The sequence below is a fragment of the Pantherophis guttatus genome, chromosome 5, assembly GCF_059756535.1.
Source record: "Pantherophis guttatus breed Tessera chromosome 5, ASM5975653v1, whole genome shotgun sequence".
Taxonomy (NCBI): Eukaryota; Metazoa; Chordata; class Lepidosauria; order Squamata; family Colubridae; genus Pantherophis; species Pantherophis guttatus.
Window position 1 is genome coordinate 94,428,184 of NC_142067.1, and position 23,734 is coordinate 94,451,917.

The window sequence follows — 23,734 nt, forward strand, 5'->3', positions numbered from 1 at the left end:
CCGCCCCGACAACAACACATTCCATGAGCCATCCAATGGGTTCTATCCCGCTCTGCATTCCCAAGGCCCGCTGACAGAACCATGTCTACAGCACCTTCCGGAAGAGAGAGTGGGGGCCATTCTAATCTCTGGGGGAATGATGTTCCAGACAGAGGGAGCCACCATGGAGAAAGCCCTTCTTCTGGGTCCAACCAGGTGTATCTTCCTAGGGGATGGGACCCACAACATTCCTTGCCTCCAGGCTCTGCTGGGTTGGGTAGATGTGACAAGAGACGGTCTCTCAGATAACTTTAAAGGTCAAATCTGCAAACAATGCAGCTCCCGCAGGAGAGGTAATATATGTGCACAACGAAGTGTGTACAAAACCATGTGGACCACTGCATTTTGCACCAACTGGAGCTTCCAGATATTGTTCAAGGGCAGCCCCATGTAGAGCGTGTTGCAATAGTCATGACAGGAAGTGACTAGGGCATGAGTAACCGTGAATAGAGATTGTTGGTCCAGGAAAGGGCGTATCTGGCGCACAACCCGCAGCTGCGTAAAGGCCCTCTGGGCTTTTTAATCTGGAAATGAAGAATAAATTTGGGTTTAAAACTCTTTATGCAGAAGTCCAATATTGTTAGAAAGAAATGTGTAATAACTACTATTCTCCCTCTCAATGTTCTTCTTTTGAAATAGATATTTGGGATTTGATCATGCAGCAACATTGTTTCATATTCGTGACAGTCCAACAGACTCTGTGGAAAGATCAATCTTTTTAACAAACACATTCAATTTTGCAGTCTTCATTCATGATATAATACTTCCAGAAGAAATCAAAGCAACATTTAAAGTAAGCTCCATTGTATATGGCATTATTTTATAACTATTTAATGTTACACAAATTGTATTTAAAGTTAACTGTTGCTTTATTTATTAAACTAGGTTCACAACTTCAGCAAACCAGTTTTAATTCCACCAAATGAATCCAGATATATTTTCACTCTTTATTTTGTGGCTTCTTTATCATCTTTCCACATTGATAACAATATTCTGCTCATTACCAATGCCTCTAAATTTCATCTACCTGTGAGAGCATATACTGGGTTTTTAGATGTGAGTACTACATTATTTGACTTTTTTTTCCTCCCTTGTTTTGAAAACCACCGAGTTTCATTGTAATTTTATATGTAATTTTATCTGAACCCAAAATGAAACTTTAAATTTTAGTCTTTCCATTTTCTTAAATCCAAATTAAAGGATATATACTAGCTGCAGAATTCACTTCTGCCCTAATTTGGTGCTTTGGAAAATAGCCTGATGAAATCAGAAGTTGCCAAATTTAGGAGGGATCTAAATCCAAAGCGAAACTCCTTCTCCCATTGGCTAATGTCAGAAAAAGTGCAGGTATACATAACTTTTTTACTGTTAGATTTTTAGCAGAATACAATTAAATGTGCAAGCAGGGTAGACTTTTTTTTTGAAATTCACCAGTTTCACAGAAAGAGACGTGCATGGATCTAGGCTTTAAATATTTGTAATTTTCAAGTAAATACTTGAAATACGTCTCATGCAAAATGCAAATTTGGGATGGAAAATAAAAACCTTGATTAATTGGCTACATGTAAAGGAGAGATTGAAAATATGCAGGTATCATTGAGCATCCTTTTGCAAGACAGCTATAGTTTCATAGAAACAGGTGCTCTATTCCTTTTTAAATTCTGTTTTTAAAAAGAATGTTTCTAGAGAAAATCTGATGATAGTTGCAGGTATTTTGTTACCTGCTATGTAAATGAACCCTTCCATAATTCAAGAAAGTAGGTGAATAATGTAATATTTTGATTTGGTCTTCCATCATAAATTTATCAGCCACATTGTGGATTTACCAATTTTTTTCAACCTCATTCTTCTCCCTTCTATCTCTCCTCATTTTAAGCAAATGAAATGCTATGGAAGAGGTGGAGAGTTTTGTTTCAGCACCTTTTTCTTTTTTGAGGGGGGGAAATTAACAAGTCTGTCCCTGCCAGCTTTTTTGTTTTCTTTATTGAAGAAATCTGGGTTTCCAGGGAAGGGAGGGGATTAAGCAAGAGAAAAAATTTGGGAAGCTTTCTTTTTATGCAGGCAAAGGAGACTTCCCCAAAGCCTAAGAGAGGTTTGTAGTTTCCTGACAGTTAGCTAATCAATACAGAAGCCAACCCACAGGCATAGCTTCATTGGCTAAGTGTAGAAGCTTGTTTGGAAGCCTCTCTGACATTGAAATGCAGTGCTAGGCCCTAATCTAAATGGGGTTTTTCCTCCTCCTGGACTATTTTTTAGTTTACAAACCTTTTTGCGGTTGGTCTGCTTCCTTTATGGACCCAGCTGGGTGGCATGTCTCCCAGGGCCTCCCCCATCCACGAGGTACCCCATGCTCACTTAACAACTTGTGCATTTGTTTAATGATGGCATCAGGGAGAACAGGGAGTGGGGATCGTTGAGCAAGGATGTCTTACTTAATGGTTGTCACCACTTGCGACCGTAACGGCAGACTGCATTATGGTTATAAATCAAGGACTATCTGTACAGTCCACAAAAGTTTCACACTAATATGTATATATAAGCATATTCAAAGTGAGTGGGATAGAAATGAACCTACATAATGGTTTTAGAGCATAGGGTTTAGTTATTTATACTGCTACATTTAAATATCTTGACTTGGCATATTAGTGAATTCAGATACTGGCTTTTCTGTAGAGGTGTGATCTCTAGATAGGCCAGATAGCTGAAAGGCAAATACAATGTTATTACAATGATTATTTATATGTATCTAAATATTCTAGTGAATAAATAATATTTGGGTGGACAAGAAGATTTATTTTAGTCACTATACTAACAGATATATGAGATATCCTTCTTTTAATGCAATTAATATTGTTATTATTTTTAGTATTTTATATTGCCCCAAAAACCTGATGAACAAATAATTGACTTTGGTATATTAAGTGCCACGGAAACTAGCACCATTATGTTTGCAGTGCTTAACAGTAACCCAATTCAGGTAAGATCCTTCCTTCCTTCCTTCCTTCCTTCCTTCCTTCCTTCCTTCCTTCCTTCCTTCCTTCCTTCCTTCCTTCCTTCCCATCAGTTTCGTATTTATGCTAATACTATCCTATTTTTCTAAGCTTTTCCTAAAAGGCTGGAATGTTATAGGTGATGGTTTGACCGTAGAACTCCTAGCTGCTGAAAAAGGCAATAGAACTACAATAATTGCTAGTCTTCCAGACTTGGAAAAGGCCAGGATATTGGATCAAACTTCAGTAAGTTACATATTTCTTGAAGTTCCTTATTACCTCTTGTATTTATTTTCTAGATAAAAAACATGTATTATGATTTGCATTTTTAATAAATAACATATTTGGTCCCAGTATATTTAATGTGTCTGATTTCACAACAAAAGAAGCAATTTCTGGTAGTCTTGGCTCTCCCACCTGTTAAAAAAAAGTAGAAAATTATTTCAAAGTGATAAAAATATAGATACCCTGATTTGATAATCTAACCTTGGCTAATCTTGGAAGATAAGCAGGGTTGTCTGATAATGTTTTGATGGGAGACTTCATGCTGCATCTAGCCTGAAGATCATTTTGTGAGTCTTTAGGTCAATCACTCCTAGAGAAGAATGATAAAAAGCAGGAAGGCAGCACATTTCCAATTTTTTTACTCTGATGATAAAGTGTGCCATGCGAAGATCTCAAACTGCAACTTGCCATAGGACAGACTAGGGGCAGCTAATTTCTACCATGACTGCTACAGTTCCACCTTCCTATGACTTTAGAGTAGGAAGCACTGCTTTATTCCTAGACAAGTAAGCTCAGGGATACCTGCATTCCTAACTCTACATCAAGACTTCTTCACACCATTGCTAGGGCCATGCCAAGTTCATCACCATGCTTCTTAACTTAAAGCAAGGAAAAATGTTACAGTGGGAACAGGGAGCAGGAATTTCTTTATATGCAACTAAAGTGCAGTCACCCCTCAGCTTAACCCACCCAGATACAGAACCACACTTCTCATCCTGAAGCTATAGCAGTGAGAACTGTGGTAATGACAGGTGGGTCAAGTTCCTGCACTGGTCTAAGGCTTTTTCTGGTATCTTAGGCAAGAAACTCCTCATAAGAGAAGCAATAATAGGATTTGGCAATCCTCTGCATCTGTCAGGCCATTTAGGTTCACTATGTGGATGTTCGGTCATTCTCAGAAAGAATAAGCAGTTATGCTGGCATTGTGCTGATTATAGACCTCAATTAATATTATTGCTGCTGCAGTATTAAGAAATGCCTTGTTGCCAGAAAACTACAGAAAGAAATAGGAGGAATTGTACACTTCTTTGCAGCATTTGTTTTCATTACAAGAATTCAGATTCTTACCGGATTTCAATGCTGTGTCCATTGGGATAATAATAAATGTCATGCAGCCTTCAAGATAATTTGAGCTGAACACAGCTGTTCTAAAATATATTGTCTGATACAAATAACATTGATGGGCAATTTACACTTAAAACAATGAATAAAGCATAGTTCTTATTCTTTCAACATACAAATCACTCAGATGATTTGGGGGGGTGGGGAATAGGAGACTAAGTTGGAGTACATAATTACTTTTATTTTTCAGGTAACATTGTTGCCTGGTTCATATACTGTATTCAGAGTAAGATTATTACCAAAAGAACTCGAAGGGATCCATGATGGAGCTATACAAATCACAACAGATTACGAGGTACTTCTGAATTATAAATTATATTATATTAATTATATTGATCCTGAAAGTATTATGTATGAAAATAGAAACTAAACTAAAAGGAAAAACCCATGCACTTGCAGGTAGCTATTTTGATTTGCAATTACTGATCTTTTTTTGCTTGCCAATATATTAATTATTTGTTATAATCCTTGATTACTCCTTTATGGGTAACCCTCGATTTATGAATGGTCATTTAACAATGGCCTCAAAAAGAGTGCTTCACAGCCCCTAAAACATCCCCGCACCACCACTGTTACTTGACTGCATTTTGGGTGCTTGGCAACCAGCTCATATTTATGACTGGTTGCCAAGTTCCTCATGATCATGTGATGAACATTTGCAATCTTTTCTGCCAACTTCCAATGAGGAAGCCTGAAGGAGGTTACAGATGGAGGAGAACTGAAATTCTTCAGTAGGCTGCAGGAAAAGAAGAGAAATCTTAAGGGTTCCAGCTCTGTATCTGCAGTCTGCTGTGCATCCTATGTGCAACTTGCACGGAAATAAGATGGAATCCTTTGGTGGACTGCAGGAACATTTGAGAGTGAAAGGGCTGCCTGTGGCGAGGATTTGAGTTCCACTTAACCTTCCAGGAGATCATGTAATGATTGTAACTGGGAGTGCCAAAACTGCAGTTGTTGAGTGAAGCAATTACATGGGCATCTTGCTTAGCGACTGTATTGCTCAGCGGCCAACATTTTGCTCCAGTTGTGGTTGTAAGATGAGAACTGCGTGTATGAACAACTTTTTTGGATATCAAAACCAGAAATTTTACTTCTTTTTATAAGTTTGTTTTCTGAAAGTAAGCTACATTAATTTGATATTTTTGCAACTTGGTCAAGTACACAGGAAAAGTACTAAATTGCTATAAGATAAAAATGATCCAAACACTCCCCCCTCCCCCCCAAAATGCAAAGCACAGGGCAGTTTGATTTCTTTAAGAAGCACTAGCTTCTTAATCACAAATCTGATATAGAAAGGCATCATGAATTTCTTTTATTTCTGATTTTCAATTCTGGAGTAGTGGATCTTTGAAAATAATGGTGGATATTAATTCAATTTTTTAAGTAAACATAAGGATACATATGTTTTATAAAATAGATTTTCATAGTGCATAAAATATGGGTAGAAATGTGTTGATACAAAAATTAATCTAAGATTCAGATTATTACATTTATATTGCTTCCTTACTTTTCTATAGATCCTAACAATTCCTGTGAAGGCTGTCGTTGCTGTAGGCTCCTTGACTTGCTCTCCAAAACACATTCTGCTCCCACCTTCCTTTCCAGTAAGCTTTTATTTGGAATTTTCAAAAGATTCTTCTTGGTTTTTGGCTTTCATGCTGGGTTAGAAGAAAGTTTTGCTAAATAAATGGTATGCTGATATTGCAGGAATTCATTGAATGCTTTGCATTATGAGGCAATTAGATATTGGATTGTCTTAATTTTTTTAGCAAACTTGGAGTGCTTTCCTAACTTGCTCATTCATAATTATAAAAGTAGGCTGAGTAACACTAATCTTTAAGAAGCTAATATTAAGTATTTCAATTACATTTCTGACTTAATAAGCAACTGTTGTTAAAACACTTTTTTTGGCCTTATTTTTGATTCAAGGCAATTTCTTTTTATGTTCTTTAAGAATAAATACAAGTAATTCCCATGCTTCTGCACATTCAAAAATATAAATGCTTATGCTCTGCCAGTTTAATTTTTGCATGAGTAGCGTTTATAAACTTGAATTTGTGATATAAATACAATGCCTGTTCAATAGCAAACAGACACACAGACACACACACACACACACACACACACACACACACACACACACACCCACACACACCAGAAAGGGAACCTCCCATTATATGTATGACAAATCATTGTTTTTATTCTATTACAGTGGAATTTTTCTCAATGATATTGTTCCATTGTAGAATATTTTTTAAAATGAGACAAGAAAATAAGCTAAATTCAGTTTTATATCAGTAGACTTACCTTATTTAACTTCTTGCACATCTCCAAGCCTTTGCTGGAAGATTTCTGAGCCTGAACCCAAAACATATTTGGAGAGATATACAGAAAAGAGATATCAATTTGGTCCACAAATAATGGCTTATTTTTTTTGCATATAGGCACTCTGAAAGTTCACTCACTTTATACAATATAGCAACAAAGTATGTACCTAAACTTAGATGAATATCTTATATAAAACACACAACAAGTCAGTACTTTGTGACTAAAGCCTCAGTTGTATGTCATTCTTTTTATCCTAATTAGTTGTTATTTTCGGTTTATTGACCAAAAGATAAAAAGAAATACTGTAGTCATATAATTATCATGTTGTATATAGTCATTTTACGATTTTGTGATGAATCTGTGACCACCTTAATGTTGGTGAGCTGCAACTTCCTACTATCTCAGGAATCCGAGGGATTCCTTATATAAATATCTGAACAAATATTTGGTTTCTGTTTCCACAAGCATTTCCATAAATAATTATGATTTTGCAACGCTAATTTCTTCATGTGTTTTTCTGTTCATGAATGTTAGGTTGAGTGCATCACAATAAATCAGGGTAATTAGAATAGCTTAGCTGTAATGTTGAAAGATTTTCTGAGTGTTTATCTATTTTTATAGTTTATTATCCTCTGACTGAACAGTTCAACCCTAAACACTTTAATAAATTGGCAGATTTTGAAACACTTGCATGAAAGCATTTCTTAACTTGTAATCATTTAAACTATATCATTCAACTGATGTGGCTTAAAATAGCCTAAATGAAATGTTATAGAGAATGTTTTTATAGTGGTCTCTGAACACGTCAAACAATTTAAATGTTTTGTCTGCTTTAATAAATGTATCAGAATGTTATCACCATGGACACAAGCATTAAAAGGAAAACATTTATATTTTTTCTTCTAGGGCAAGGTAGTTCATCAAAGTTTGAGTCTTATGAATTCTTTCTCACAGAAGGTAAAAATACAGCAGATCCGATCATTATCAGAAGATGTTCGGTTTTATTACAAGAGAATACGAAGTAACAAGGAAGATCTAGAACCAGGGAAAAAATCAAAGGTTTGAGCATTTGAATATGATTCATATTCAGAGTTATCTTTGGAATTGTCATCATTTATTAAGTGTGCTACAGGCATGAAGGGAGATGGGGAAAGGAAAGGGTTTTGTTTTGTTTTTTCTCGTTCCTTTAGTTTTCTGTCTGTATGGGAATTTTTTGTCTCTTTTTACTGGAATCAGTAAGAAGGAAATTATTGCATTGGTTAAAAGGCTGACGTACTTTGAGTATATTTATTGGGGATCATATAGAAACAGGGCTTCTATATATCACAAACCCTTTCACTGATCTTTGAAATTCCCTATTCCATATATAAAACTACTAACAGTATTCTGAGATTCTCAAATATACAAATGAGAAGTGTTTCTCAGTTTTATCTTATAGTTTCAAGTAGCTTTCTGCCGGTATTGGGAGTACACTAAAACATTATATATTTGCTGTCCCAAGATACGTTGTTGTTATTCAGGGTGTTTCCATCTTACTTATATTTTTCAGATAGCTAACATTTATTTTGATCCTGGTTTACAGTGTGGAAACCACTGCTATGTAGGTTTGCCTTTTCTGAGTAAATGTAAGTAATAATTTCTAGAATTAATTATTAAGTGCTGTTATTATTGAAGGCATTTTGGATGAAATATTTTATTGCTTGTTGTTTTTCCTAGCTGAATCAAAAGTACAGCACAGTGTATCAATGCAAGAAGATGCATGGGATTCAGATTGGGAGTTGCATGATAATTTATTCAAAGAATGGATTGGAATAAGAGATTATTCAAATAATCAGTGAGTTTATTTTAAAATATAGTTACATTTGAGTTAAGTCTGGTTTTTTAAGATAGTTCACTTGCTTGTTAAAATGTTGTAAATGATATGTGTTAAGCAAATAAGAAACACAAAAGAAATTATTTTTTAATGAAATTGCAAGAATCAATTTAGAAACTATAAACTTAAGATAAACCATTCAACAAATATGCTGGAGAATTTATCATAAAAGTGTTTTTCCTTAGTTATACAAGGCATGCCCATAAAGGTCAGCAAGTCAAGATAGAGATAAATGAGCAACAATGCTTCAACTTTATAAATGAGTGCTTAATGCAAAAATTAGCGGGGTTTTGATTGTACATTCACACTTGCTGTCTTCATCTTTTTGACACACAGAAATGTGCACATTTACAAAGATTATATTATATACAATTCTGATTATATTAGTCTTTTAAATAGTTCAAAGAATCAGAGTCTGTGCTCGTCAGATAGTTGATTTTAGCAGCTTGTGAATGCTTCTATTTAGCCATATTGTGGTTCATAAACTCTTTGATTCCATACTGTAGAAGCATGTGCCACTAATAATAGTTCCATTACTAATAATAGTTCTATTCATTAAATGTGTGAGCCATAGCTTAACTCTATGCCCAGTAGACGCTTTAAACAAATCTTCCAATTTCCATATTTATTTATTTATTTTCATTTATTTTTCACATTTTTGAACTCCCTTCTCCCTCAGAGACAGACATATGCCAATTATATATAAAATTATTTCATCATTTCCCATGGAAAATGTTTTATGTCTTTCTCAGTATTATGTTCCTCCCTCCTTTGCATCATTATATCTCTATAACTAGAGTTAATAATATATTTTAATAAAATATAATTGTGAAATTATGGTTTTTCTCTGTGAATTCCATGAACTACTGTTACTTTTTTGTTTGTTTAACATTTTTTTAATGTCTAGGCTGAGTGCTGTATTTGAAGTGGACACAGATCTTCAAAAGGCTGTGACATCCAAAATCACAGCAGAATTGGCCTGGCCCTCTTTACCTGGCTCACAGCACCAATTGGATTTCTCACTTACCAATACAAATGGTTCTTCTGTAAGTCTTGGCATTGTTAATAGAGTAAAGCTTAATATTTTTTTTATCTCTTTCATACAATAAATCTGAATCTAAATTTGTTCCATTAGGAAGAAGAAATTGTTCTAGAAAATCCTGCAGATGTTCCCGTTTTTGCTCAGCTTCTTCCCATAGCACTGTACTCTAATCCATCAGTCTTTGTAGATAAGCTACTTGACAGGTAAGGGTTGATACTAACAGGGTTGATAAAGAGATTAACTGTATACTCCATTGACTTGATGTCATTTATATTTTAATTATAAGTTCCTTGTGTGTTTTTCTGTCTGACTAATGCATAACCACATTTGAAAAGTGGATCTCCCCAGTGATATGAATGGGATGTCCTTAGTGATGGTCACTGGTTTCAAAATGAGAGGAGTGACCATGGGATCAAAGCCCTGCAACTGCTTGACATGCATTGTACATGCATAAAAAGGGGTGTTTAGCTGCACCTGAAACTTTGAAACAAGCTTCTTTAAGCAAAATATATATTTAATTTGATTTATATGCCGCCCTTCTCCCAAAGGACTCAGGGCGGTGAACAGCCAAGATAAATACATAAATATAAAAGTTAACAACAATTTAAAACCAGATTAAATACTTTGGCCCACAATTAAAAACATCCCATTAAAATCCAATTTAAAATTTAAACCGTTAAAATTAGGCTAGCTCGGCTTGCTGGAATAACAAAGTCTTCAGGGCACGGTGGAAGGTGCGCAAGTCCGGGATCCTCCGTACCTCTGGGGGCAGCTCGTTCCAGAGGGCAGAAGCCCCCACTGAGGAGGCTCTCCCCCGGGGGGGCCGCCAGTCGACATTGTCTGACCGACGGCACCCCAAGGAACCCCGCCCTGTGGAGCGTACTGGCCGGTGGGAGGCTGTCGGCAGCAGAAGGCAGTCCCGTAAGTACCCAGGTCCTAAGCCATGGAGTGCTTTAAAGATGTTAATCAACACCTTGAATCACACCCAGAAGACCACTGGGAGCCAATGCAGCTCACGCAGGAGAGATGTTACATGGGAGCGCCCCGCCGCTCCCATAATCATCCGCACGGCTGCATTTTGGACCAGCTGGAGCCTCCGGATGCTCTTCAAGGGGAGCCCCATGTAGAGAGCATTGCAGTAGTCCAGTCAGGAAGTGACGAGGGCATGAGTGACTGTGCGCAGGGAGTCCCGATCCAGAAAGGGACGCAACTGGCGGATCAGGCGAACCTGATAAAAAGCCCCCCTGGCCACGGCTGTCATATGCTCTTCTAAACACTGCCGCGCGTCCAGGAGGACACCCAAGTTGCGAACCCCCTCTGTGGGGGCCAATGACTCACCCCCAATAGCCAGCGATGGCACCAGCTGGCTATATCAGGACGCCGGGAGCCACAGCCACTCAATCTTGGAGGGGTTAAGTCAGAGTCTGTTTCTCCCCATCCAGACCCGCACGGCCTCCAGGCACCGGGACATCACTTCAAGGGCATCATTGGGGTGGTCTGGGGTGGAGATGTACAGCTGAGTGTCATCAGCGTACTGATGGAGCTGCACCCCAAAACCACGGATGATCTCACCCAGCGGCTTCACATAAATGTTGAACAGAAGGGGCGAGAGGACCGACCCCTGCGGCACGCCACACATAAGGCGCCTCGAGGACGACCTCTGCCCCTCTGCCAACACAAACTGCGACCGGTCAGAGAGAAAGGAGGAGAACCACCGTAATACAGTACCCCCAGCCCCTCCCCTCCAGCCGGCGCAGCATGATACCATGGTCGATGGTATCAAAAGCCGCTGAGAGATCTAATAGAACCAGGACAGAGGAACAACCCTTGTCCTGAGCCCTCCAGAGATCATCAACCAATGCGACCATTGCCATTTCCGTGCTGTACCCAGGCCTGAAACTGGACTGGAATGGATCTAGATAGACAGTGTCATCCACGTGCTGGGGAAGCTGTCGTGCAACCACACTCTCAACAACCTTCGACACAAAGTGAAGGTTGGAGACTGGACGGTAATTAGCCAAAACAGCCGGATCCAAAGAAGCCTTCTTGAAGAGGGGCCTCACCACTGCCTCTTTCAAGGCGGAAGGCAAGAAACCCTCACTCAACAAAGCATTAATGATCCTCTTGAGCCAGCCTTGTGTAACCTCCCGGGAAGCCAGCACTAACCAGGAGGGACACGGGTCCTATAAACATGTGGCCACACTAAGCCTACCCAGAATCCTGTCCACGGCCTCGGGAGCCACAGGGTCAAACTCCTCCCAAATAGTATTCTCAAGACCCGCCTCCATTATCCCGTCTGGATCCACCCAGTCAGAGTCCAAGCCTTCCCGAATTTGAGCGATTTTGACATGCAGATACTGCGCAAAATCCTCAGCTTGACCCTGCAAGGGGTTTTCCCGCGCTCCCAGATGGAGGAGGGAGCGGGTCACCCTAAACAGGGCGGCTGGGCGGTTATCTGCAGACATGATAAGAGCGGAAAAATAATTAAATTTTGCCATTTTTATCGCCACTAGGTAGGTCTTAATATGAGACCTCACCAGTGTCCGTTCGAATTCAGAACGGCTGGCCCTCCAACCGCTCTCCAGGCGTCTTTTTCGGCGCTTCATCTCCCTCAGCTCCTCGGAAAACCAAGGAGCCAAGTGAGTTCGGCACCGGGTCAGAGGCCGCAATGGCACGACACGGTCCAAAGCTCCAGCAGCCGCCCTATCCCAGGCGGCCACCAGGTCTTCAGTCGGGCCGTGAGCCAGAGCCTCAGGGAATGGCCTAAACTCCATCTGGAACCTGTCGGGATCCATCAGGCGCCTGGGGCGGAACCATCTAATTGGTTCCGCCTCCCTGCGGCGGGGTGTAATGGTTAGAATGTCAAGCCGGAGGAGAGAATGATCTGACCATGACAAGGGTTCGATAACTATATCCCCTATATCTAGATTATTCATCCACTGACCAGAGACAAAAACCAAGTACAAGGTGTGTCCCCCCCCATGTGAGTAGGGCCATGAACTAACTGGGTCAGATCCATGGCCGTCATGGAAGCCATGAACTCCCAAGTTGCCTTAGATGTTTCCCCGATGGCAAGTTGAAGTCCCCCATGACCAAGAGCCTGGGGGTATCAACCGCCACCCTGGCAATAACGTTGAGCAGTTTGGGCAGGGCTGCCGTCACGCAGCAGGGAGCCAAGTACGCAATCAGCAGGCCCATCTGTGCCCTATGACCCCACTTCACAAACAGACTCACACCCGGCTATCTGAGGTACAGTGGTCTCCCTCAGAGTAAGTACTTCCTTTACAAGAACTGCCACCACCACCCTACCCTACCCTGGGATCTTGGTCGATGGAATGCGCGGAAGCCTGGTGGGCACATTTTAATGAGGGGGACCCCTCCCTTGGCCCAACCAGGTCTCCGTAATCCCCACCAGGTCCGCTCCCCCCTCCTGAATACGATCATAAATGAGGGGGGCTTTATTTGCCACGGACCTGGCGTGCATAACATCAACCGAAGGCCCGGGCCCTGAGGGTCTATGCAACCTGGGGAACAGGAAGAGCATTGGGGGCTGGAGCGTGCCACCGCTCGAAGACAGCGAGTGCATAATTAACTTAGAATATATCAAATATATCTTTTAATATATCTTTTCAAAGGGATTTCTTCAAATAAATTTTATTTTTCTAAATTCATAAATGTGGCTAATAAAATATGTTTCTTTTAGATTTAATTTAAGTAAAACAGGAGACATCAATTTGAAGACATTAGAATTTCAAGTTTCTAGAAATTGTGTAAGTAACCCTCACTTCTTGATTTTCTTTAGATGTCAATCTTGGTATAATATAGTAATTAAAAATAAGAACTGTATATTTAGAATTCCTGGTTCAAATTGTATTTCCATTATGTACTTAATGAATATCCCAAAGCAGAATGAGCAGCCCTTGGACCATGGACCAATTCCTCTTCCCGTTGTAGTAAACTTTTTTTGCCCAAAAAAGTTTACTTAGAGCTTACATCACAAAAATAAGAACAAAATAAAAATTTCATTCTGCTAAATCACTGTATCGATGCCATGTTCTATACATCTTTCAGAAACCAAAGATATTTTATTTTTTAAAAAATGTAGCTCTGATACCAAAATTAGTCTTGCTGCTGAAAGAAGTCAGTAACAAACCAAAAGTAATATTGAATATGCACATCTACAAATTGTGCTTTGGTCGTTAGGACTCTCATATATTTACTAAATATATAGATTTGCTTTTTATGTATTGAAACTTAAGATTTCTAATATATGTTGCATATATATATATGTTGCATATTGTATATATACAATTCTCTAACTTCTTAATTTTATTCTCTTTTCAAAGGGTCAGACATTGCAGAGCTCCACAGGATTTATAGAAGGGTTGTCTCGGCAGTCAGTTTTAAATGTAATTTTAAAACCTGGTGAGAGAAAATCTATTAAAATAAAATTCACTCCAATCCTTAATAAAACTGTTTCATCCCTAATAATTATCAGGTACAGTATGCGTTCTGAATATAATTAACACAAATATTACTTCTGAATTTTGACTATACTTTTTACAGGTTGATTATTCAAGATGACTTGCAATTATTTTGTAGCTGTATAAGAAATTAGGTGAAATGTTTTATTACAAGTACCTGATCGAACTTACAGAACTTCTTGTCCTAAAAGTATATTTAATGTACATACATACATACATACATACCTATACCGATTCCTATACCTATACACTCACACTCACACACACTCACACACACACACACACATATATATTGATGCCATTAAATCAATACAATATTCTTTTTCATAAATACTTTGCATTAGAGGAAAGATAATTAGCTAAGATTGTATTTTATTTATGTATTGATTATCATGTGGAAAACATATTTGCATGAAGAGAGACAGCTGCATTTTTATCAGACATTTGACCCAATGATAAGCAATCATGGCTCTTTGTTTGTCCAGTTAACACATTTATTTCTTCAATGAGGCTATCAGAACATCGTAGAGATGTCAATTAGCCTACAATGGGCTTAAATTTAATTCAGTTAGATTCTGTCCTGTCTAGGGTTAAATAACAATTAGTCAGTTATGTTGTGGGTGAAACTACAGATAGTAATTTGCTTACTACCACTTCAATGATCATTCAAAGGTGCTTACAACTAGTCCTCAGAATTCCAGTCAGCACAACAGTCATGTATTTGTGACCTAGAGCCCCGGTACCTGGCTTGCAATTATGACATTGCAGTGAGCTGTGGTCACATAATTGCAATTTCCAGTGTTTCTTGCCAGCTTCCCACAAAGCAAAGTCAATGAGGAAGCCAATAGGAAATTCAACATTGCTCTTGTTCCCTCTGCTTTTTTGCCTGCTGCTTTCTGGGGCATCTGCCCATGCATCCAGTTTTGGTCACCACATTACAAAAAAGATATTGAGACTTTGGAAAAAGTGCAAAGAAGAGCAACTAAGATGATTAAAGGCTTGGAGACAAAAACATATGAAGAATGGTTGCAGGAATTGGGTATGGCTAATCTAGAGAAAAGAAGGACCAGGGTGTGACATGATAGCAGTATTGCGATATTGGAGGAGCTGCCACAAAGAAGAAGGGATCAACTTATTTTCCAAAGCACTAGAAGGCAGGACAAGAAACAATGGATGGAAACTAATCAAGGAGAGAAGCAACCTGGAATTAAGGAGAAACTTCCTAACAGTGAGGACAATTAACTAGTGGAACAGCTTGCCGTCAGAAGTTGTAGGTGCTTCATCACTGGAGCTTTTTTAGAAGAGACTGGACAGCCACCTATTTGAAATGGTATAGGGTCTCCTGCTTGAGCAAGGAGTTGGACTAGAAGAACTCCAAGGTCCCTTCCAGCTCTATTCTGCTTGAAATTGAAGTTGTGGAATAGCTTAAAAATAATTAAATATTGTTATGTGGTTAATTTTATGATGATTCTATTGCTTTTGTTTTATAGAAATAATTTAACAGTAATAGATGTTATAATGGTTAAAGGACAAGGAACAACAGAAAGCATGAAGATTGCAGGAAAAGCACCCGGAGTAGCCAGTTCATTGAGATTCAAAATCACTGAAGCTTTATTAAAAGATTGTACAGAAAGTGAGTATTTTAATCACTAGAGTTAAAACAGTCCATTCCATGAAAAAGTGCTCAAGAAAGATAGTCAATAAAGTATTACTTTTTTCTCTTTTTAAAAAAAAAGACTAAATGAAACAAGGCCAATGATGGTTTTATTAAAAATAAAGAAAACAGATATAGACTAATACTTTTTTATGAAACAACTTATGGATTATAATATTAAATGTTTTGTTCTCTTTGTTACAGAAACAAAGTTAAAGGAGCCAAATTTTACTCTGAAAAGAACATTCAAAGTGGAAAATACAGGACAGCTTCATCTTAACATAAAATCCATGGAAATCAGTGGATATTTATGTGAAGGATATGGATTTAAAATAGTTAATTGCCAAGAATTTGCACTAAGTGCCAATGCCTCTAAAGACATTGTCATATTGTAAGTGTCCTTGTGCTAAATACTGACATCAATTTCAATTTACAGGATAACCCTAAATTATGTGTTCTTTGTATTATGTATAAACAAACTCTTTACCAGGAATTTACACAAATCCAGGAATACATTTTGCGTCAGACCTGAAATGAACTGTTGTATACCAGGTGTTCTGCCACACCATTTTAAATTGGCTGCCCTTCAACAGAAACAAAACCTACAATGTTTCAGTTTGTAACAAAATCGAGGGGATATAAGGCAAAGCTAGTGCCCATCACCCATTTCTTACCTCTTCTTTTACCCCTAACCCTGTCCCCACATCTCCCCAGTTTTTCCTTCTCACTTCCACAAACACCCCTAGCAGCCTAACAGACTGGCCTGCCGATCCCTCTGAATTCTACATCATTGTTGCCTTCCCTCAGTCTCTCCCAGGCTTTTCATTCATAGCTGCTGCCAGTGCACTGGCCTATGTGCCCTTAAACCTTTGCTACTAATGTTCATAAATGTTGCTAAGTAAATTCCTTGGGCTTTTTTCCCAGCCTTCCCTCATCCCTCTAATCCTTTCTGCCCAGATTGAACTCCATTTCAATTATTATCCAGAACAAAGCAGTTGGTCCATACATGGAACATTTCGGTAATAAAATGCCTTGTACATCCCTACCTTTTATTATATAAAGACACCTATGTGTAGATGCAGGAGAAAATATAATGTTGGTTAGGACAAGAAAATGTTCCGTCCCTAAATTATCTTCCCAGGAACTTGAAAAAAAATAATGTCTTGTCAGTTTAGCCAGAAAGCACTTAAAAGGCCAAAGGATGTTGATAAAGCTGGAGGGAAATACTAGGAGGCCAGGAAAATGCTCTAGGAAGCAGGAGAAGTATAAGATAAACCCATGAAAACAACTTCCTAGAAAGTAATTAGCCGCCCTGAGTCTTCAGAGAGGGGCGGCATACAAATTGAATTAATAAATTTAATTGAATTAATAAATAATATTAATAAATAATAATTACCGTATTAATAATACGGTAATAATTACTGTATTTTTCACACATGACCATAAGACGCACCTAGGTTTAGAGGAGGAAAACAAACAAAATATCAGGCAGAGCCCGAGAGGACCACAGATCCTTTCAGATCCGCTCAGGTCCTTTCAAGTGCCAGCTCTGCCTATTGACTCCTGCACTGCGGAAAAGAGACAGAAGAGGCAGGCAATGACAAAAACAAAAGAGGCAGGGTTTAGCACTGTAAAAGGACCCCACCACCACGGCCCAGCTGCTATTCATCAAACGACTGACACCGTTTCCACTCATTTTGGGGGGGGGGAGTGCATCTTATGGAGCGAAAAATATGGTACTTTCATGAAATCCTGCTTGTATGTGCACCATTGTTCTTAGTTCCAGCCCATTACCTCAAAAGATTCCATCCTAATTACCTCACTGACCTTATCATCACTTATCATCACGTGCTGAATCCAGTCATATGCATATACAATATTAATTCTTACAACTCTATATAAAGAAGTGGCATCCTTGCCCCTTTTTTTAGGTTTGCTGCATCTGCCTCCAATACTAAAGTATTTGTGCTTCAGTGGAATATCATATGGGTCCATACTAAAAGCCCTGATACCTTCCTGATTTTGTAGGTCGTATAACATTTTTAATAACCAACTACTCCAGAGTCAAATTACATCAAATTTATTACAGCCCTAAGGCCAGATACAAGCAAAATATCTAATAAAAGTATTATATCATTCTATAAATACATTTAACAGAAAAATGTATAATAGAATCCAAAAATAAATATGAACAAAGATACTAAAATAAATCCAAATAAAATAGCATTATAAAACGTTGCAAACCTAAGTAATGTGGCATATCATACAAATGGTAACAGAAATTTGAGTGATGTGAGAAGTTATTTTCGAGTTCTTGTCTGAAAGTAATATTAAATAGAAATCACACTGATGTGATTTTGATTTGACTATTCCAGAATATATAATAAAAAGGTTAAATCATGGCAAGTAGACCAAAGTTTATTAAACTGAGATGTTTCGTTACTCATTCAAGTAACTTCTTCAGTCAAAATGAAATTTTTTGGTTAGGCATAGAGACAGAGAGCCATTAGAATGTACTAACTCTGCCATACTGACTGCAGAGGGTTTGTCTCCAAAATGAAATGCAATATGTAAATGAAAACTCAATCATCCAGGCCAAAAATACCTAAAAAGGTTAAATTATGACAACTAGACCAGTTTATTAAATTGAGACATTTTGTTAATCATCCAAAATAAATAGATGAATAACGAAATGTCTCAGTTTAATAAACTTTGGCCCAGTTGCCATGATTTAACCTTTTTAGATATTTTTGGCCTGGATGATTGAATCTTCACTTACAGACTACTCCAGAGTTATTCATGTATCATAATGCCTTACTCTGGGGTCTTTCTGGATATTGTATGTACATGACTGAATGAAGCAGTCTTGGACTCAATATGCCACCTGAAACCAAGATAGAGGATAGCCTATACTTACCGTAAATAGCCTAAATATCCAAGAACCTTGTGGATTATCGAATATGAAAATTCATTAGATATAACCTCACTATTCCTTTCCTTTATCTACAATTGGGGCAGGAACAAATTATAGTGTATGTTCTGTTAAGTTTCTTGTATTTTTCAATAGTTTTGTATGCTCCCATATTATTTTACTTACATATATCTTGCCATGAACACCCAAAAATGTTTCATAATGAAAAATGGCATTGCATAGTGAAAGAAATAAAGCAAAATTCAAGCAGAACCCAAATGTGAAAGGATTTTCTCCTTTTTAAAATAAAAACATTCACATGTTTCACTTTTTCAGTAATGCTGCATGGTTGTTTAACAAGAATGGAAGGAAGTTATTACATTGGTTACTGTTGGAACATCAAAAATGACATTGACCTTTAGAATGGCTCTAACTTAATTTGAATTTGCAAAGTTGCTTTTTTATTGTTGTAAATGATATACGGTAACCTGGATAAGTAGAAAGCCTTTCTTTATTCCAACAGGTTTACACCAGATTTCACTACTTCCAGAGTCATTCGTGAACTGAAACTAACCACAGCAGGAGGCTCAGAATTTATATTTGTATTAAATGCATCTCTTCCCTATCATATGTTAGCAACTTGTGCAGAAGCTTTGCCAAGACCAAATTGGGAGTTGGCACTGTACATAGTAGTCTCAGGAATAATGAGGTATTACACTTTTTTTTTTTTTTTAGTATTTTGTTTACTGGTGTTCTCTACTTGTTAAGAAAATAAGTCTTCATGCAGGTAGTTCCCAACTTATGCTCACAGTTGTGACAAGAATTTCCATCATAAGTTAATGTGGTAATAAGTCAAATCATCATGTAACCAGACCCAATTTTACAACCATTTTACCTTAATTATTAAGTGATCATGTTGTTAAGTGAATCCAGCTTCCCCAATTGTGTATTTGTTGGGAACTGACTGGGAAAGTCACAAATCGTAATCAAGTGACTGTGGAATGTAGCAACCAGTCGTAAATGGATTACTACTGAAATACTTGCACTGGTTGCCATTTATTTATTTTTTATAAATTGAACCAGTAAAAATTAAAACAAATCCTGTCTGATTGGTTGAATCAATATTTAAGCTTATTTTGTATATATTATAGTTTAGTAAATCAAGGAATTTTATAATTAGTATCAGTGCAAACAGACTAACATTGTATCTTTTGATTTTTAAGTATCAAAATAATAAAAACGCTTACAATTCTCTTGCAGTGTGCTCTTCCTTTTGGTAATTGGAACAGCCTATTTAGAAGCTCAAGGAATTTGGGAACCATTTAGAAGGCGCCTTTCCTTTGAAGCTTCCAATCCTCCTTTTGATATGGGAAGGCCATTCGATCTCAGGAGAATACTTGGAATTTCATCTGATGGAAAGTATGGCTTTACTTAGAAATTGAATGCTTTCAAAGTGACAGTTTCATTAATGTATGTTGCCCTCAGAATGGATTTGTATTGGACTTGCAACATTTAAGCAGATCTGTGTACATAAAGAATAATTATGGAATTAAAACTCACTGGGCAAATGTGTTGTTTATATTATCTTGCCTAATAAATGCCAATTAATATATTATTTCCCCAAAATTGGATGATCAATTTTAAGGGGAAAAAAATTAAACATTATTTTAATCCTGGATGTATGTCAAATTAGTAAATCCATGGCATATTTTGTAGCAATAGAAGTAGAAAATAAATCAAAATGCAAAAATAAATACTAATGAACAGCTTTATCCTTATCCTAATATACAGATCCTTTGGTATGATTCTATCATGTTCTTGAATATATTATAAGTGATGCATGAGACCAGCCTTTAGATATTTGTAGAATTCTAAGGATAATATATGGTTGAAAGCAGTGGTGAAATCCAATTTTTTTACTATCGGTTCTGTGGGCATGGCTGGGAAAGGATACTGCAAAATCTCCATTTCCATCCCACTCTGGGGACAGCCAGAGGTGGTATTTGCCGGTTCTCCGAACTACTCAAAATTTCCGCTGCTGATTCTCTGAACTGCTCATAATTTCTGCTACCAGTTCTCCAGAACCTGTCAGAACCTGCTGGATTTCACCCCTGGTTGAAAGTCAGTTATAATATGTACATGAAGAAAGAATGGCAATGGAATCTTAAAAGGGGGTTAGCAGTGATTACGGAATGGAAACTTATATATATATTGAGCTTCTAAATCAAAGTTAAGACCAGCCTTTAGATATTTAGATATCCACATTATTCCACATTATTTCCACATATTTCTTTACTGTATTAAAATTAAATTTAATAACTCATGCATTTTATAATATCTCATGCATTTTAGTAAGTAGGTCAAACCTCATATTCTAAATATTTGCATTGTGAGATTTAAAGGCGGTTATTTTTATTTCAGCTTGAATCCCCTTGGATCAGAGTCAAATCACAGTTCTTCCAGAGGAATCTATGGACCAGGAAATTCCTCATCACGATCCAGTGCAGGAAGTCATAAGCAATGTAACTCATCAGTGAATCTACACAGCAATAGAAATTCAGTTGAAGTTGATAATATGAGATTTAAAAACAGTTCTAATATTGCAAACAGAACTTCTGTGCAGGCAGGTTCTGCACAGTCTATGAACAGAGCAGGTTCTGTCTGCTTGGATTCTAATGCTGCAACTCAGAATCATGCAGCAGGCAGGAAATCTAGAAGTACAAAACAAAATTTGCAATCAAACCAGCAGCATGCATCAGTTTTACTAGACCAACATTTACCAGAGCTACCAGTGGTATCTCAGCAACAAGAGCAGCAGAATGAAAGTTCCTCATCACAAATGCAGCAGCCTGCACCTTCACATTCAGAATGTGCTAATAACACAAGGCACAGTTCAGAAGACTCTGATATTGCCACTCTCATGGAAACAATGGATAAAGACTTTGATCACCCAGAATCACCTTCTCCAGAGGTATTTACAGAACAACCACCTTCTCCAGTAGCAAAAAATAAAGGTAATAAATTCCTGATTAACTGTACTTTTAAGCAGTATATAAAGTTAAAGTTAAAATGGGTTGTTGAAAGAAAATATTACTAAACAAGACAAGCCTGTTTCATACATTTCTTCTTTATGAGCAAAACAGTATAAGGTTTTATTGATCTGAGTCACTAACCACTAATTTACAAGTAATTCTTGATTTATGACCACAATTGAACCCAAAAATTTATGTTACTAAACAAGACATTTATTAAGTAAGTTTTGTCCCATTTTACGACCTTTCTTGCCACACTTATTAAGTGAATCACTGCAGTTGTGAAGTTAGTAAAACAGTTGTTAAGTGAATCTGTTAAGTGAATTGACTGCTTCGCAAAAGATGATCACATGACCCCAGACCATCATAAGAATTAACCGGTTGCCAAGCATCTGAATTTTGATCACATGACCATGGGGATGCTGCAGGGGTCATAAGTGTGAAAAATGGCCCTAAGTCACTTTTTCAGTGCCTGTAACTTCAAATTGTTGAAAATCAAGACCTACCTGTATTTCTGAGCTTATCAAGAGATTGGTGATTTGGAGGAGTATTGCTAGATAAGGGAGATGACAGAAGAGGCAATAACTTAAAATTCTAGCTGCTTATATTCCTTCCATAATTGGGGAGGGGAGGGGGAAGCAAGAAAACCACTGTTGCATATTTTGGAAACGGGCCAGAATTGTTTTTAGAGATAAAGAAGAATTTGGCAGCTGGTCTAGCATTTTAATATGTGCGCATGTGTCTCTGTGCAGAAGAATCCTCGGAACCAAAACAAACTTTAGATTTTCAAGCTTTAAAAAATGTGAACATATACAAATGCTTGCTTGTATTCACACACACACACACACACACACACTCCATGATTTTTGGATACACTACAGATCAAAAGGTCAACACTGTACAAGGTTTTGAAACTATTTGATCCATCAAAATACATTACCCGTAAGTCTTTTTTTGTTTGTCTCAAAGACGGGCATTTTTCCCCAGCCTGAGAAATCTAATAGAATGCAAGGAAGCCAAACCTTTACCTATAACTTTATGTAAATGTGAATAAAATAATTTAGTCATAAACACTATGTCAGGAAGGGATACCATGGAAATAAGGAATCTGAAACATGGTTATATCATATGTGGGATTTGAATGCACTTCCTTATATTTCAATTTTTATAATTTTACAGTTTTTAATTGTTTGATTTGAATAATTTTGTGTGCCATCCAGTCACATACATAACTTCTGTTTCATATCACAATCTCCCCGGGTCATTTACCCACCAATCCACATATTCTGGTAGCCAAACATCTCTGTAGTCACTTTGATGACTCAGTGACTAGCTCCGGCTCCATGACCTGATTTTTCACTTTGAGTGGGATTTTAGGGCAAAGGCAAGATATTTCTGCTAGATAACTGTTCCAGGGTTGTGCATCTATTGCTTTAGTCTGAAATCCCTCTGGAACAAAGAATAAAAATGGGTGATTGTAAGTCGTGCATCTTAAGTAAAGTTCACTTATCAGCCATATGAACTGATTAGTTCTATTTTTGCACTTGAGGGACTTAAGGTGGGAAAGTCCCATTTGTAGGTAAATAATATATGTGGCAAAATGGAGCAGGTCTCTCCCTAATATGTACATTAAGCTAACTCTGGAACTAATACACTCAGTTTGCAAAAGTAGCTGCGAGTGAATTAAATAAGGTTTTAATACACAGAGAGATTTTTCACAGAAGTTCAAATGGGCTGAGGAGAATTGTAACTAGAAAGCAAAATAGCACAAAGGCAGCTGGCAGATCAAGTCAGTTTTTAGAAGTTTTAGGACCAAAAAATAAATTGAATACCTCTGGGCCCATTTTTGGGTGGAAGCAGTGGTGGGTTGCCCCCGGTTCGCACCAGTTCTATAGAACCGGTAGTAAAACCGGCGGGAGGCCCCGCCCACTGACCCTGACTTCATGAAAATGCTTCTGCGCATTCGCAGCGCAT

At 37.6% G+C, this 23,734-nt stretch overlaps 1 protein-coding gene across 1 annotated transcript in view; it reads left to right on the forward strand.

Moving 5' to 3' along the window:
• The window catches only part of TMEM131 (transmembrane protein 131), a 95,659-nt gene that overhangs the window by 53,973 nt on the left and 17,952 nt on the right, over window positions 1-23,734 (forward strand). Inside the window, exons 14-31 of the mRNA XM_087871465.1 lie at window positions 679-832; window positions 925-1,095; window positions 2,906-3,016; window positions 3,141-3,275; window positions 4,627-4,731; window positions 5,954-6,040; window positions 7,671-7,823; window positions 8,314-8,389; window positions 8,481-8,598; window positions 9,545-9,683; window positions 9,773-9,882; window positions 13,383-13,449; window positions 14,026-14,177; window positions 15,654-15,796; window positions 16,022-16,208; window positions 19,252-19,437; window positions 19,989-20,147; window positions 21,150-21,742. Of these exons, the coding sequence (XP_087727591.1) occupies window positions 679-832; window positions 925-1,095; window positions 2,906-3,016; window positions 3,141-3,275; window positions 4,627-4,731; window positions 5,954-6,040; window positions 7,671-7,823; window positions 8,314-8,389; window positions 8,481-8,598; window positions 9,545-9,683; window positions 9,773-9,882; window positions 13,383-13,449; window positions 14,026-14,177; window positions 15,654-15,796; window positions 16,022-16,208; window positions 19,252-19,437; window positions 19,989-20,147; window positions 21,150-21,742 (2,846 nt within the window). The remainder of the gene's footprint in view (window positions 1-678; window positions 833-924; window positions 1,096-2,905; window positions 3,017-3,140; window positions 3,276-4,626; window positions 4,732-5,953; window positions 6,041-7,670; window positions 7,824-8,313; window positions 8,390-8,480; window positions 8,599-9,544; window positions 9,684-9,772; window positions 9,883-13,382; window positions 13,450-14,025; window positions 14,178-15,653; window positions 15,797-16,021; window positions 16,209-19,251; window positions 19,438-19,988; window positions 20,148-21,149; window positions 21,743-23,734) is intronic.